A 17,630-nucleotide genomic window follows, 5' to 3' on the forward strand; every position below is an offset into this window, starting at 1 on the left:
TAACCTGCATAATATCACTGCTGACATTTATTGTGCATTGTCTGCTAATTACCTTATGGTTATGTCCTATGTTCTATTTGCAAAGCCAGCAGATGGAAACAAATAAAATGCTGGGACTTTTCTAAAGGCTCTCCTTGCCTTTCTGGGGAGGTCCAAGTCAGATGGCATATGTTACATCATAGGGTTTCTGATAGGATGGAGTTACCACAGAGGTATGGTCTAGATTTCCCACTGAAGCACAGTCACCAACATCGCCTCTCTGTCCCCAGTGTCAACATCACCAGGAAAAGAACCGGGTGAGCCTTTTTTTCTCTTCACATCCTTGACATTTGAGCACATGTAATTTATTTGATTTTATCATAGCTGATTAAGAAATAGCTGAAAACAATCATTTAACACAAACTTTCTCTTGCTAGGAAGTGTAAGAAGGACACTGAAGAACAAACATTGGTTCGGTCACTACTGAACCATGACTAGACATGGAGAGAAAAAATTGCCAGCCAACAGAGCAGGCACAAACAATCCTATGAGAGCTTTAAAATGAGCCAAAACAGTAAAGATTTTTGGTGGAAAACCAAAACAAAGAGCTGAACCACAGTGTTAAGGTCAATAAACCTGAGAGGGGCTGCGGAGGCGGATTCATTGCCGCATGTGACACCTTTTACACACAAGCTGCCAATGATCCACTGTTGAAATCTGAACATCTGCATTTCCATGTCATCTTATGTACTGGGAAACAACTACAGCGAAATCAAGGTTCAATATCAAAACATTAAGTAAAATGTGAACACTCTAAAGAAAAACAAGTGTAGCTGTTTATGTCAAACACATTTTTTTTTCTGTTCCCAGTATTTGCCGTTACAGTTGGCCCCTGCCCCGAAGCCTCACACGCTTCACACCGAGACAAGGCCGGTGAGACCGCGGGCCATGTGACAACATTTTTGTTGTAACTGCTCCACACTCTCCCACCCTCTGCAGTAGTTCATTATTTCCAAATCCATGCGTTCAAACAATTTGTCTGTTCAGCTCAGTCAGCTGTGGCCTTTGATGTGAGCTCCCCGGGGCTGCGGTCGTGTTCATTAGCTAAAACCTCTGTTTTCGAAGAAGAAGAATAGGGTCACAGAACTAAATACACGTGGCTACCTCTCACTTCAACGAAATGTACAACATAAAGTTAATGCTGATACTAACAAGGAGGGAGAAAACTTGAAAACTTGACTTGTTGAAGTCTGATGGAGAATCCCCATTTTGATGTGAACTTCTTTGGGTGGGGTCTGTAAGGAATGCTGAAGGAACCCACTGTGGTTTACGAGGTAACAAAACTAAACACATTTGCTGACTGATTCATTATGTGTGAAAAAATGCCCCTTGCAGCCATCTGCCAAAAACTTAAGAAAGGAAAAACAAGAAGTAACCCAAGCCCACCAACACGGCGTTATTTACCCACCCTGCCTGCACAAACATGCAGATGGTAGCAGTGATGGATTAGGCTGGGGTTATCCCAGTCAGGCAACACTGTGATAATAGAGTGAGTGCTTTTGGTTCTGGCAGACGTGGACCCTGAGGTGATGAAAGTGAAGTCCAAGAAGGGAGTTTTCTTTCCATGCCACAAAGGATTAAGTATCTGGTTTCTCCTTCTCCGCTTAATCTGGACCAGAGGGAGCGATTGTCACTTTGCTAAACAACACATATTGATAGTGAGCGGCACTCCCAAAGCCAGGTTAACACTGGGGATTAAACGCAGGCACTTAGAGTAGGAGGGCCTGGATTAGGGATGCCATTGTAAATTCCTTTGTAAATGTTTTCAGGGCATAATTTCAGTGTGAGAAGTTCACAGTATTTAAAGAGAAACAACTTATTCTTTGAGGACTGATGGGTGACGGGGGGAGTTGTGGGTGGTCAGTAGCCCTGAATTTGGTGCGGGTGTGACAAAAGCGCAGCGGCATCGCTCTCTTCTCTCTGTGAACCAGTGATGAAGAGGGTGGTGAGTTGGACAGGATGGAGAGCCTTGTGAGATGGGTCAGTTAGTAACTACACAGGTGTGGATAGTGGAAGAGGAGGAAGGTGACAGAGATTAATGGTTTCTGGCTTCAATGACCTCTTCACTTCATGTGTGGAAGAATTCCATCCATCCATCCATCCATGATCAAACATCCAATGGACACAAGTCTGTAATGTCCCCCAATCAGCAATATCCGCTGACAGATGATCTGCATAACACTGACCAGAAAATTTTGGGTCTTCGCAACCCCTTCAGATTAAACTTTGGCATGTACCACATACCTAAACATTTCTGAAGACAAGCACACACACCTAACAAAGGTCCCCAATGCCAATGGTTTTCCCCAGCAGGACAATGTGCTGCACCGCACTGCACATGTGGTTAGTAATGGGCTCAAGGAAAACCACAAAGACCCCAAGATGGAAATTGACTAACCCCCATTGATCCTAATCTGACTGGAATCAATGACATTCACCGCCACAATTTGGCTATATTTAAAATCATGTCTGCACTGGGACTAGAGAATTAAACAAGTTCAATCACATACAAAAAAATATTCTCTCTCTAATAGAGCGAAGCTGAAAATGAAACTAGCTGTTCTTTGGGGCTAGTGTTAGGATGGTGGACCTTTAAACCTGAACACAACTATTGTTTGTCAAATCTTGTTTCCAAGATTAAGAATTAACTTTCCACCACAAGTGAAACATTACACAAAGAAACATGAAGACTTGTCAACACTGACTGAAACACTTTCTTCAACAAAACTGACCCCTGACTTTACATTTAACAAGTGTGTGTGGAGATAAATGACAATAAATGTTTTTGCAATTTTGCCTCAGTACACCACCACGATGGATTTTAAATCAAATAATAATAATAACGAACAATCACATTGCATTACAACTTACACTATAGGAGGACAGCAATGTCCTTGGTACTAGAAATAAACTGCTGGTTGCCTGATAATTGCACGTAGTATTTTTGCTGTCAACAACAGAATGTAAGTAGTTGCGGCAATCAACATCCAACAGCCTCAGTCTCTCAGCAACCACTTGCAATTGCAAGGCAGTTGCGCCGGTTGTCTGTTAGGACCTGTTTCCAAACAGCTCCAGTCTGACTCACACTGACTGCAATCACCCAGACAGACTGATTGCAAAGGTTGCTGTTTAATTTATAAGCACAGGCATATTTCAATCAATCAGTCAGTCCGAATCTAAGAAGTGAGTGTGAATTCTGTGTCTGTAGCCAGCAGCGGATTTACAAATTTCCGATTCATCGCAAACAGATTGCATGCAATTAACCGCTTAACCTCAACTGACTGCAAGTGGTCGCAGACCTCGTCCCTATTCTTAAAACAGCTATTTCAAAGGCAATGAATGAGATCACAAGCTCACTGGACCCGTACTTTCAGATCAGAATTAATTGGACAGTTTATTGACATATAGTTACATAATCAGGTGAACACTGTTAGCACTTTATTTTATGACAGATTAAGAAGAACTAAAAGGTTGATTCTGTTCATCTGGACGTAGCGTTTTCAATGGGAGAAACGTTTCGTCACTCATCCAAGTGACTTCTTCAGTCTCAGCTGACTGCAGGTTTCCCCAACCTTGTAAACAGTACATTTGCACAATAATTGAAACCAGCCCACTGAATGAGCAATGGCCTGTGAGGTCAGTTCCTTGATCATTACTATGCTTTTCAGAGATGGTCTTTCCCTTTTCACGTAAATGGCCTCCTTGACTCCGCGCTCAAACTAGCGATCCTCTCTGTCCTCTGTGTACATCCTCATCATTGAAAGAGGGTCCACTGGCCTGTAGGTGTAAATAGACTGCAGAGTCCTGGCCTGATGAGGTAGCTCTTCTGTGTTGTGCCATCCGCTTCACGAGAGATTGTTTGGTTTCCCTGATGTATAAATCCTGGCAATCCTCCTGGCACTTAACGGCGTACACTATGTTACTCTGATTGTGTCTGGGGACCCGATCCTCGGGGTGGACGACTTTTTGGGCCCAGCCTGTTTTGGGGTTTAAAAGCCACAGAGACTGTGTTTAGAAAAAATGCGTCTCAGCTGTTCCGATATTCCTGACACATAGGTGATCACTATGGATTTTTGCTTAGGCAGCAGTTGTTCTTCTCTCCTGGATCGGCTGGAGGTTTCTTTAGGTGCCTTCCCAGCTTTGACAATGTCCAGCTGGGACAACCACATTTACTCAGGGCCTTCTTGTTGGGGAAACCTGCAGTCAGCTGAGACTGAAGAAGTCACTTGGATGAGTGACGAAGCGTTTCTCCCACTGAAAACACTACATCCAGATGGACAGAATCAACCTTTTGGGATTTACGTACCTGGATGATTGAGCATGCATCAATGAACTGTTGAACTTGCATTTGTTATCTTTTAACAAGAATTTTCAATATGAGCTCCAAACTTGATGCAAGTGAAATAAGCCATAATTAGACTAAAAAAAGCTAAAGAAACCTTTAAACTTTTGGTGTAGCCAACATACTGCAACATTTTTGTGAAACTACTGAATTAAAGCTGAAAGTCTGCATGCCCATCACATCTCAATCGGACTTAACTGTAAGGTTTGCAAGGCTATTGTACTAGTCTTGTGTCTTACTGACAGGCTTTAATTTGATAAGGGAAAGCTCTATGCAAGATAATTAAAGTAAAAGAATTTAAAATCCTTTGCAAAAACAGAATCCCAGGACACAACTGAGTGCAATAATGGTGGTTTTTATTGCAAACAAAGGAACATAATACAATCTATCAAACTTCCATCTCCGATTCATGTGAGACATCAATCATTCAAATGACAATGTACAAAATAATTGGTCACAAACTCTCAAGAACAAATACAAAATGCAGTGAAAACAGGATCGCCGCCTATGTTATCATGAGACAAGCTCCTCAATGCTCGAAAGATAAACTAATACTCAGAAAATTACAGACCTCATACAAAAAATAAGATTCTTCAATAATAATAATAATAATGATAAAAAAGCCAGCATATTTACAGGACAATAATATTTTCTATGAATCTGGCTTGACTAAATTCCCAGTGAAACTTTGCTTATTGCAATTCTCTCAGTAACCAACTTGTTACATGTGTCCTTCTTTTAAAACGTATAAGGCATGACAATCAACCTTTTGTCAACTCTAATGCTTTGATAACAGCAAATCTTAAATATGGAGATGAAATACATATTAAAGAACCAGTCGGTCCTCCTCTTTAATGATATTAATAGTTTTAAGTTCCTAAGCTTGTGCATTGCTCAGCCCATTTAAGGCACCAACTATTCAGTAGGGGAATCCAGAACAAACTGTACACCAACATTTAAACCAAACCGAGAGAACAGCTAATCCTAAACGAAACCTAATCCCAATATGTACACGTATAGAAACATTTGTGATGAGAAATAAAAAGCAAATAGTTTCATTTACATGCAAACAACTACAAAAACAAACAAAAAAAACATTCATCACTCCAGCTCATTTTTGTCTTTCTGAGATGTAGCTGAGACTGAATAAGAAACTGAAGCAGACAGCTATGAATCATCGGCCATAGAAAAAAAAAAAGAAACAAAACGCACATGCAGACATGGACGTGCTATATATCAGAGAGCCCGGGCACTTCTGTCGCCGAGTGTGATGACGGGGGGAAAAAAATAAAAGTTAATTAAAAAGCCTGAAGTCTGAGGCAAGGACTGCTCCTTGAATGTGGGCTGCAGTGGCAGATGTGTGGCGGGCGGGTGTGTGTGTTCTGGCGATGAGAGTGAGAGCGAGCTGAAGAGATTAAAGTAGTTTATTCTCAGCTTCTAAACCTTCAACCAAAGCTCTGGCATGAGAAATCAAGGGCGGAGAAATATTTTTGGTTTTTTTAAGTGTGTCCAAAATCTATTAAACCTCATAATAATAAATACACCTGACCTCCTGTCCTGATCTGACTTTAATACATATTCACAGACTTTTCTCTAGCTGCAAACACACAAGCTGACTAAAGTGGTGCGTTTCCAAAAGGGTACGTTTTCCCATTCATGCGAGACTTAGCATAGGTCACTTTGATTCATGTATCATTCCTGAGGAAACAAATGGCTGAGGTCAAATCAAGCAGGAACAGATGAGATCACTGATGATGTCGACTTTTTAGCTTTAACTTAATATTCCTGGGGTTTGTTCCAAGTTTTTTGTTGTTTGTAGGAAAAAAGAAGAAAATATATATATTTCCCTTGGGGAGCCATTGCAGAGACAGCTTTAACCTACATGGTTCTGATTTTTTCATTCATGGATTAAGTTTCCCGTTTCCATGATCGCTGCATATCCTCGGAGGAGCCAAACCCCAGCATTAGGGCCTGTACAGTAGTGACGTCAACTGCTCGCGACCTTTCCAAGCTACTCAAACAATCACACTTTAAAGAAACACATCCAATCTGAAACTGAAGGATCAGTTTATTAGTACTCCTTCTCCATTTGTTGCTTATTTACAATAATGAATCACGACACTAGAGTGTCGAGCGGGAGCAGTGAAACTGTTGGTGGTTTATGGAGCCGCGTAATGTTAGATGATGACAGCCGTTACAGTCACATCTGGTATTTATAACACATTACTTTGAAGTGAAGTTTAAAAAAAAAAAAAACCCTATTGGTGTTGGTCTTACCGACAGAAATCCGAGGATAGTGAGGAGGGAAAATGGAAAAGACAGCATCACAGCCTGTTATCATGGCTAAGTGGGGAAGGCCAAGGCCCGGGTGGCTTCTTTTGATGTTTGCTCACAACTGTAATAACAGAGTTGTGCTTTTCACTGCATGAATGTGACTGAATTAACACATTTCTCCACTGAGTAAAATGAGTAAGTTAATATCAAAGCAAATGTTTTAATTCTACTTAGGGTCTGCGCTTTTTCTGGATTAGCCATTCAAAGTAGCTACATTCACTGATTATAGTTTTTAATTAGTCTGCTATTACTGTGCTGCTAATCTAAACGTAAGGGCCTAAAGTGTCAAACATTTTCTGCTGTCTCACATTTAAAGAAATCGTCTTCCAAAAAACCATGGCAGATAGCAATGACTGATTTTTTTTTTATTCCCCATTCGCAGTTTTATCAGATCAGGTGTTGAGTTGAGCGGTTTACTAGCCCCTTTTGCTTTGTACATAGCTGCTGTGACATCAAATCCATGGGTGTTTCCAAATCAACCAGGCCTGGCATTTTACAAACAACAACTATATAACAAAATAAAATAATTGGAGCTGAAAGTAAAACTATATCCACAAAGTGTGACTGCGCTCAGGTTTTCCATAGTATAACAAAGTTCCAGGAGATGCTGTGAAATGACAAAAGCCACAGAAGAGCTGTGCACGGGGGCAGCGTCTATGTAACGTCAGCTTTCTTTCCTTTGGTACAATGCCTGTGTAATTCTCCCTTTTAAACACGACTTTCCCTTTCACTTACAAACATACTTTGCAAAACAAAAAACCCAAAACAAAACCATGCAATATAATTTGCTAGAAATACTGATGGCGGTCATGATAAACAGCTCGCCTGTACGAAAAGGCTGTAAGCAATCATGAGATCATTTTTTTTAATGCCACAGAATTTAATGGGAGCAGAGCTCAGTCAGTCAGGGCAATAAATACTTCACTGACAAGGCTTTGAACACCTGACATGTGACCTGCGACAAAGACAGGTAGCAAACACGAGAACGAAAAACCTCATTCACATCAGATGAAACGTCACTGTACGCTGAAGCCTCTTAAACCTACACAGATAATATCACCGAGGCGCTCCAGCATATTTGCAGCTCCTTGAAATGCCACAAAAGTGAAACGCAATCCATGTCCATGTCCTTAAGGTTTAAGTGGTTAAAATCAAGGCAGAGCAGTATTGTTCAAAGAGCTCATTGTGAGACTGAGCTGAGAAATGTTCTTTTATCCTTTAACTGAAATGACACAGCTTTATTTAATGATATTTAAATCTGTCATTTGTCAAATTATTCTCAGTCAGCTGTCCATTTCTCCCCCTCCATTTGCTTGTTTCTTCAAACATACCACTCCCTGCGTGAAATCACAGATCCGTCCATGTGGGACACGTAGTCGCTGTCTGTACCATTGTCATAGCAGTCCTCCGGGAGATAGGGGGAGCCGTTGTTGACTATGGGGCTGTGCACAGGAGGCCCGCAGGGGTGCATGTTTTGGCTGTTGTAGTGATCTGGGTAGTAGTTTCCCTCCTTGAAACCCCTGTTGGCATCTCCCCTGTCGACCCAGTCGTCCCTGTCTTTGCGCTCAGGTGTGTAGTCGGGGTAAATGATATCCCCACCCAATTTGGGTTTCAGATCCTGGCTACCTTTGCTCGTTTTGTCCCCGTAGACCTCTTGCAGCTCGTGCGGCTGCAGCACGTCCAGCTGAGATTCCTTCTGCATGTCGGAGGGTCCCAAATACTGTTTGGTGTAGTAGTCCCCTCTGAAGGTTCGACGTTGGTGCATATAGCAAGCCCCGCCAAGGATCAGCAAGAGGATCAGGAAGAGAACTCCTCCCACTGCCCCACCAACTATAGTACCCAGGCTGCTGTCGTGTAAGGACGCCAAGGTGGGGGAGGTGAACGGGGCTCTCCGCCGGTCCACGGCAGTGCCGGTTCCAGGGGTGTCGTGGAGGACAGAGGCAGTGGTGCTGGCGGCTGCGGTGGTGGGGGGAGGATCTGCAGAGCAAATGTGATGAAATGATTTAAACCAGAGAGGAAAGACAGCAGATGGAGAGACGAATCATAAAACTGAAAGGAAGAAAGACTAGACTTTATGTTCTGTAACAAAGCAAGTGCGAATGGTTTTTAGATCAATTTATACCAACACTGCACAGACACATGCCTCTCTTGAGAGAGAGAGAGAGCGCCTGCTGAAAGCTGTGCTGTAGAGCAAAACGGGGGGAAATGAGCAGGGCAGAAAGAGGTTAAGTGTTAAATGTCAATGTGTGCGTGAACATGACAGTGAGACGGAGAGGGATCGGAGGACGTGCACTCCTACGCATCAGAGAAAGTGTGATTAGCTCTCCCCTCTTTTTCCCCCTCTAAACTCTGCTGTGGGGAAGTCATGTGAGAAGCTGAAACACTGATCGATGTGAGGTTCCTGCATCTGATTTGCTCTCTGCTACAGCTGCAGAGGAAAGGGCTGCCTGGAGCTCAAGGTCAGGATAAGTGCTTCCATGATGACCTCCAGCTTCTGAAACGAAGAGCAGTCTGACACTCCTTGTCGATCAGTGCGCAGGCAGATCAAAGGCCCGACTACAAAGCAATATGACTCGCACTAATAAAAGGTCTGCATCACCAGGAGGTTCTTAAGTACTAGTTATCAAAATCTGAATCCCCATAGAGCTATAATGATTTCCATGATTTGGTAACTGAGTAAGAATCTAATTACCTACAATTACACACAGTGTGTGAGCCTGAAGGATCAGGAGTAAAGCAAAAGCAGGAGAGAGGAAAAGGAAGACAGATCAAGGTTGGAGAACCGATATACTGGCAATCGCTTCCTTCATCAGTCACCATCAATCCCACCCTGCAGCGGCACATTTTAACCCCACGCAGATTACAAGCGTCTGCAACTATGTAGCTGATCATTTGAGAGACGAGCGGCCAAAAACCACAAGGCTGCGTACGCAACTGGGAATGTGAAACAGCTACACCAAACAGCTCCGGGGAGGGTGAGGGTGTGTGGAGGAAATATCACTGAGCTCAACCCAACTATCTCTACAGGACAGAGAGGCAAGGGGCCGCATGTCCAAGTTGTAATATCTGACAAGAGAAGCAAGATAATTGCTCAGCGCAAGTCCATCTCGGACAGGATGTCAGCTGTGCTTTTGTTTGGAGCGGGACTCCAAACCAGGACTGTACGCAGATGGAGCTTGACAGACTTTTTTGGGACATCTCCAGCTCACTCCTTTCGACAATGGGAAACCAAAAAGACTGCGTGTGTTAGAGGAATACGTGGCCAAAAGCAGCAGTAGCTTTGTTTGGAATAGGATTAAAAGAAGGAGAGGAGAAATGAAAATAAAATGATGTAGAGTTCTCAGGATCCACACCCTGATGGCAGACGGGGGCAGTTCAGTGAGCTGCATGTTTTATGACAAGAATTTATATCAATGGATCTACAACATTCAACAAATCCAACTGCAGGGAAACCCCAGTATACAATTAAGAGGTTTTCTCTACTTGATAGTCTCATTTCTGAAGTGCTCAATTAAACTAATTCGATCATAATTTGTGCAACTGCAGCTGTAAAAAAAACAACAACTCCTCAATAACGTATTTCATGGTGTACAAAAACAAACTTGTGTGTACTGCAAATCTGCATGCACAATTCACTAGGTCCTGCTGTGAAACTTGACCTCAAACAAAACACAGAGACAGGCTACATGAGTGCGTACTCTGCTGAGCAAGCAGGGGTAAACACCCGCTTCCTTATCTGAAACATCTAATGTTGCCAAAGCCACAACACTGGAAACGTTTGGTACTGATACTCTATCTGCACCCCGTGCTCCTCTGTTGCCAGGAATGTGTGAAAGCAGATCAGGGCAGGGGCATTTATACGTATATAAAGACTTAGCTCTGCTAAAAGTGTTGATATGGGCCCTGATTTAAAAAAGAATTTAATCCTACATGAGAAAAGCATGAAAAATGCAAAAAGGCAGTTATTCATTTTAGTTTCAGAGTGAGTAAGCTCTCAAGATTTCCTGAGATGACATCAGGATTTTCACTCTAATCTGATTGCAGGGGCTAAGCTGACCCCTCTTGGTTTTAATACAATGGCTGTTTTGATTTATTTTTAGGGACCTTCCTGGCAACTAATTTACTAGTTGTCTAAATTAGTCAAACAACCTTTCTTGTGAAAACCCTGGAGATGGTTAAACAACAAAACCAAAAAAAGAAAAAAAAAAAACCCCAACAAGAGAGCTGTTAAATAGCTAGAGAGAGAGAAAAGGGAGAAAAAATACCTTGTACCCAGATGTTCACAACCTGACTGCTGGTACCGATGTCATTCGTCACTTCGCAGTGATAGACTCCAGAATCATTGCGCTCCAATGGCCGAGTGAAAGCAAGGCTATTGTTTGAGATCTCAACACCCTCAGGCATCAAGCCATCCAACCTGTACACAAATTAAACATGACAGACAGACATTTCAGCGTGCTGTACAACAGAGAAAAAAGCCTGCAGGAATGAAAAAAAAAAAAACATCACTACTTCATATTTAAGATAAATCATTTTCGATGTACAACTGAAAAAGGCTATTCAAGACTTGCGATGACATCACTGCGCTATTGGTCCAGTTTTCCTGGTGCAACTATTATAAGATCACATGATAATCTGAGCTGCCTGCTCTGCCATCAGTTGAGAGGAAAAAGCTTTCTGCATGAACACAAGGTCTGGCCCAAAAGAGGTTGGCTGTCTAGACTTTACTGAGGCTGTCAGCCCAAATGAGAGCATAGTCCTTGTTTTCAAAGCAAGATGATGACAAAGAGCTGCCAATAGGCCAGCGCTGCTCTGATGCATGAACTGTTTGGAATCTTTTTATTTATAGCAGGGAGTCTTCCCGATGGGCGCAGCAGTGCATTCGACAGCTCCAGTGTCCAGGCCCGAAAGTTATGCTGGAGGTAATTTATAGACTGAGGCTTCTTCACTTCATTGCTTCACTGAGGTTTGTTTAAACCCATCTTAGATATATGCAAATGAACCAAACAACAGCTGATCAGTCCCGTAGTAATTGCTAATAAAGCGTCCCTTGAGCCCGGTATTGGACGAGCTACTGATCAACTAAGCTAACATACAAGTTTCAGTGTACTTCCGTGTGAGTGAGATTTTACTTGATGACCAATAGAGAGTATTTACCCCTGGCTTCTATTATTTACGTTCTTCAGTAGTGCAGATCATGAATATAAACTCCCGACTGCTTTAAGACAACAAAAGATTTTTCTCGGGTTTATGAGTTGACAAGGGCGTCGCTTTTACAGCACTCAAACACTACTCAGCGCTGCAAAGGTTACAACAGCTGAGTCTAAGCAGTACCTGGCCTTGAATTCCTTAAGTCCAAATTTAGATCTATAGCTGGTGGTGCTGTGCAAACAAGATAACTCAGATGAAATGATTAATGCATTCTGTTTTGCAATAATGCTCTTGGATTGCCTTCAGCACTTTCCTTTCCAAATTAATCCCCTGCCTGGGTACTGCAGATTTAGTTTATTCCACATTTAGTCAGTTTATCTATTTGAATTACAACTGAAAGAACTTGTAAGCTTTTCACAGTTTGCAAGTAACTGTGTTAATTATTGAGCTATTTGACTGACCAATATAATAATGTGTGTGAGAGATATAATGCATTTTTTGTATTTCACATATCACAGACTGTTGAGGCATACTGACCTGGTCCATGTGAACTGACGCGCAGCTGGGTTGGCCTTGGCTTCACAGTTTAATTTCACATTTGCTTGGCCAGCGTACCAATTTTTGCTAATTCCCATGATGGATACCACTGGTGCAACTGTAAAACAAAATACAATAAAAAATCTTTAAAAATCACAATTTTACTGTACTTTTTTTAACCTCCTCCTGCAGTCGGGTTGGTCACACTGACCATCATTTATTCTCTTTTTTTCTTTTTCAAGTTAAAAGACTTGGACTTCACAATCAGTCATTGTGATCCCTGCAGCTTGATGACAAATGAGCTTTTCCGGAGGAAACAAAGCACGTATTATAAAGCACAGCAGCAAACGACGACAAAGAAAAGGCTTTGCAGGACTGTAACAGGGCACAGGATCTGTTGGTGAAAGCGAGCCAAGCGAACAAACAAATGATCCTGGGTTGGTGGAAAGTTCGAAAATGACAGACTCAGACAGCAGATGAACTGCAGCTAATAATACACTCTACTGCGTCGCCACGACAAAGGGGAAAAAAAAAAAAATCAAGGAAGACGGGAGGATGCCTAAATGAAGCCCAGCACATGCCACTGTAATAAAACATGGCAAACACTGTCTTAGATATCCAATTTTTCATTTTGATTTCTCTGGAGGATAAATGAGGAACTCATTATTTCGCACAAGAAGATGTCTTGGCCCACAATGTCCGCTGACCCTTTTCACACGGTTCAACGTTGAAATTGTGCTTCTTTTGCACTTAGAATCCCTTGCCTCTGCACTTGGTGTGATTTATTGAGCTGGGAAGCTCCTTTCTTCCCATATTAACCTTGATTTTTCTGCGTCTCCATCCGCTGCCCCCAGCAGCCCAAGTCTGCTACTTGAATTCCTGCTGAGGTCTGATCAATATTTCATAAAACACCTTCATTAGCCTGCACTCACACAGTCCAAACACAGAGTAACGTTACTGCTCGCCAAGGAAGTATGTATCAATGATTAGAACATTAAGACAACTCCTAAATTGCTCTTTTATAGGCGAGGAAGAAACATTTACTGAGCATGCTCATTGCAAATCAAGGCAGCAGCACGGGTTAATATTGATAAAATACACTGGTTGTTTTAGGGCTAAAAATATAGCGTTATAATAATGATGATTATTTTGTTCTATATTGTAAAAGCATTTCAGTGCAGTGGCTGCAGGATTATATTTGATACTTTTACCTCTACATACATTTTCAGTTGTGTTTGAGACTTTTGTTTTATTTTAAAGACAGCTGATTTTTTTAAAGTGATGATTAATAATTTTATTTATCTGTATTAGCAGCCTCAGTGTTGACATTAAAAACAAGGATGCAAAGATTTGATATGTGCATGCCAGATCAAAGTGGTAGATGTATCTGAGTATCAGCAACTAGTGTGAGAGATAACATAGCACGAAGGAAGCTATCAGCACTTTGGAGGGATTTCACACAGCTATGCCAGCAGCTTTTCTTTATGTGTTGGGAGAATTTTTTTTAACTTAACTGAAATCTATGGTCATGTGAGTTGACACAACAGTGTTTTAGCGCCTCTTCCTCTTCCTTTAAACGTATTATGTTGAGTGATAGAGAAATTACACAAGGAGGACATTGGCTGAGTGTAATGCTTGTTCAGTAGATTTTATCGCTTTTATGGTAACATAATGTGTTGTACACAACTTTACTAATATTATTTCACTTCAGCTGACTCTTGGAAGCTCATGACATGTGTATGGTTTTGTGGCTGTAAATGACAGCAGTATGGAGCAGCCTAAACATTCTCTCAGAGCTAAGACAAGACTATGATAATGTGCTTTAAATTTACCTTGAGCCTGTTTTTATCTGTTATTTTACGAATTAATACAGAATCAGTACATTTTATTAACTGCTACATTTTATTTAAACAAAGTTAGAAAACCAATGTTAATTTAAGCCTGCAAGGATGATTCCTTGGCTCTTCCTCAGCAGGAATACAGCCAATTAATTCAACACTGGTATTACAGCCACACTGTGTATCTGCAGTTAGCCAAAACTAAGGTATCTATATTGGAAGGAGGTCTTATGTTTCATTACTTACACTGGACATTTAGCATGTAGGGTATACGAAACTCTGTCTGCAGGGCTGGGTGTCTCACCACACAGGTGAGTGTCTTCCCCTGGGCGGAGCTCCGTGGCTGCCACATGTAGCGCACATGTACGGTGGTGATGCCGTTTGCCTCATTCTGACTCTGCTTCTCAGATCGCCCGTACAGCTCCGTCTCCCAGAAAACCTCGGCTTCAGGAAGACCACGCTCTGCAATGCAGGTGGCCACCAGTGACTCATTGCCACCGTCCAGCAGAGCTGTGGGGCCTGCGGACACGTACACTTTTGGCTCCACTGTGTAAAGGGAGAGTGAAGAGAAGGAGGAGGGGGAAGAAATGACAGAACGGGGGAAAGATTACAAAATGAATATCGATCCCGTTGTGAACGAATATGAATAAATAATGCCCGGAGGCTTCAGTGTACTTAACTGCCAAAAGAGCACAGATTGACTTCTTCCATTTCACCTATATGCTTTAAAAATTAATGAACCACGCTATTCAATTATATGTACACATTTCTGTGGAGACTTCTTTATTGCTGTGTGTCAAAAATAAAGTATGTCTGAGTGAAGGTAATACAAAGCAGAAACCTCCATTAGTCCTGTTCTGTGAAAAGTGCATCAATACCTGAAGCAGGCATGTGACTTTGAAGAAAAACACTGTGCAGCCAACACTGTGCTGTGTTTATATTTGACTTTGTTGTACTGGAAGACGAGGAGCTGAGTTACCGTACTCTTCTCAGCACTTTAGAGGTGAAGTAATGATACACCAGCTTCCTGAGAACGACTCAATGTTTAAACGCAACAAGGATTTTCTCAACAGAGAAACAAAACAGATCCATGTGAGGGGGACATGACTAGAATTCAACTCTCTACCTGTTGTGTAAAGCAGTAAAAACTGTTTGTCTTATTCTAATCTATCACAAAATAAACATATCACAAACCATTGCCTTATTCTTTGTCCCGCAGTGCACAATCTGAACCGTCTCCCCCCTAGCTGCCTCTTTTAAATGAAGACTAACAGCTGTTCCACTTACTACAGTGGTGACAGTTTTAAAGGTGGTGCACGGGGGCAAGCGCTGCAAGGCGAGGCCATCATCTTTAAGACACCCCAGACAGGCAGGAGTTCCAACAACAAATTCAAATAACTACCGGCACCGCCTTTTTCCTAAAATAACCTGGCGTCTCCTGTCCCGGGGTGGGGACGCTGCTCTTAGTCCTCTACCTCACATTATTCACTCCCTCCTCCCTGCCCCTCCTTGCAGGCCTCTGACTATAAACAGTAGCAGCTCTGTGTTCGGACGCGAGCTGGCTGAAGCATCAGAATACCTAAATCAGTCAGGGGTGTTAATTTGAAGTTGCTGTCAAAAAGGGAGGGGGACGCTTTGGATGAGTTGAAATCTGTTGGGGGAAAGGGTAACGATTTCCCTTCAGCAAGCTGGCTGCTCTGGCCCTTTCCTGTCCACAAATGCAGACTAAACGCTGAGTGGAAAGCTCTATAAAGAAAAGGTTTAACAGCATGGTCAATGGCCATGCACTTAAACACTTGGACATTTTTACGGTAAAATCTAGCATAAAAAAATAATAATTAGAAATATTAACTGTTTGAAGCAGTAGTTCGGGTATGGCAACAGACTGGAAAAAGCCATCTCTTTGCTGGGCTCTTTTCTCAAGAACAGAGTTGCAATTTGGGCCATATGAACAGTCAGAGGAGCTTAAACCTTTAAAGAGTTATCAGCAGGACCATTTATTAGTACACACTTACATCTTGCCAGTAATTTAGTGTTTTGTTTAAAAGACAGCCAACTATTTTTTCAGTAGTTTTTCCTTTTGCCCTGCAAGTATCTGAAAACAATGGGTCATGTGTCAAAATTTCCTCCTTTGGTTCTTTCCGATTGTTTAATGTCAAGGACTTTTGGCTCACATAACAAAGAAAATTTCCTGTTGAACTGTTCCTTAAAAGCTTTGGCCCTTTTTATGAGTTGCTGTTGACACAAAGATAAAATGAAAGAACGTGAGAAAGCTAATACAATTATTGAGATTGTGCCTCACGATACTGATACTATTCATAGCAAGTTTTGCATCACGATTGTGTGAGGTTTGAAATTAACCTGACGTCTGTTGCACCTGTTGATCATTATGAAGTTTGTCGTGACTTTGGTGCATTATTCATGGGCTTGAAAGTATCATTGATTTACTTTAGTCCACTTGAAAGGAACGAAAACGCAGTCGTCTGTCTTCGCATAAACCTCAGAGTATAAACAGGAATCAAAACTGGGAATCTTAAGTTAACTTACAAACTGAAGCTGAAACTAAAACAACTTTGATTTACACTGGAAAACCAATATTATGTACACAATCGTATGCTGGATTAACCATGACGTTTTCTCCAGAAACCTTTGTTTTATTCAGAAATTCTTGTTTGCTGTGGTTGTTGTTCACATTGGACTTGTTACAGTGGGGCTGCATGATCAAAAGAGTGGCGGAGGAAACTGTAAAAGTCACCTCTAAACAAAGCAGAGATGAGGAAGGCACTCCTCTCTGAACCTGCTGACATTTGGTGTTGTAATCGTGATGTGCACTCTCACAGAAAAATACCCTGTGAGATAATCTACATTCCACTTGACATGTATCATACTGCAAAGAATATACACCACACCCTAATTACATCTGAAATGTAAAGTAGGACTAAGGATGTGCTTTTGTGTTTGAGTGTGGATATATGCATCCATATAAGACCCACCCACCCCCCAAAAAACAAAAGCAAAACATGCAAGAAGGTGTTCAGAGAAGACAGAAAGCTGTAACTGAACCCTGTGAGGTTCTAGACACCGTGGCTGTCACAGCAGCACTTAATGTACCGCTCATTAGACATCAGAGTCTCCTTCAGTCTCTGGAGGATGATGAGAACCTGCTGCTGCCTACACTGCAATCTCCACCTCTCAGCAACGGCACCAATTTAGGGCTTGAAACATACGCTGACCACAGGGAAAGTTCAGTGTTTCTGCTCCTCTGGAAAGTGAGGCTACAGTGAGAAACTTCTATGTAAAGGAACATATGCTGCTTTCAATGTATGCTTTGTGTTTGGATAAAATAAGAACATACTAATGGGAAAACCCATTAAAATATAATACGGCTT

At 41.9% G+C, this 17,630-nt stretch overlaps 1 protein-coding gene across 2 annotated transcripts in view; it reads right to left on the minus strand.

The window, feature by feature from the left end:
* Positions 1 to 4,716: 4,716 nt before the first annotated feature.
* The window catches only part of nectin3a (nectin cell adhesion molecule 3a), a 35,899-nt gene continuing 22,985 nt past the window's right edge, over positions 4,717 to 17,630 (minus strand). For both annotated transcript variants that reach the window (XM_040037589.1, XM_040037588.1), the window contains exons 3-6: positions 14,488 to 14,787; positions 12,404 to 12,521; positions 10,981 to 11,132; positions 4,717 to 8,692 (exon numbers count right to left, since the gene is read on the minus strand). In XM_040037589.1, the coding sequence (XP_039893523.1) occupies positions 8,037 to 8,692; positions 10,981 to 11,132; positions 12,404 to 12,521; positions 14,488 to 14,787 (1,226 nt within the window). In that variant the 3' untranslated portion in view covers positions 4,717 to 8,036. The remainder of the gene's footprint in view (positions 8,693 to 10,980; positions 11,133 to 12,403; positions 12,522 to 14,487; positions 14,788 to 17,630) is intronic.

This window comes from Simochromis diagramma, unplaced genomic scaffold (assembly GCF_900408965.1).
Source record: "Simochromis diagramma unplaced genomic scaffold, fSimDia1.1 OVJJ01000463.1, whole genome shotgun sequence".
In the NCBI taxonomy this organism is placed as follows: Eukaryota; Metazoa; Chordata; class Actinopteri; order Cichliformes; family Cichlidae; genus Simochromis; species Simochromis diagramma.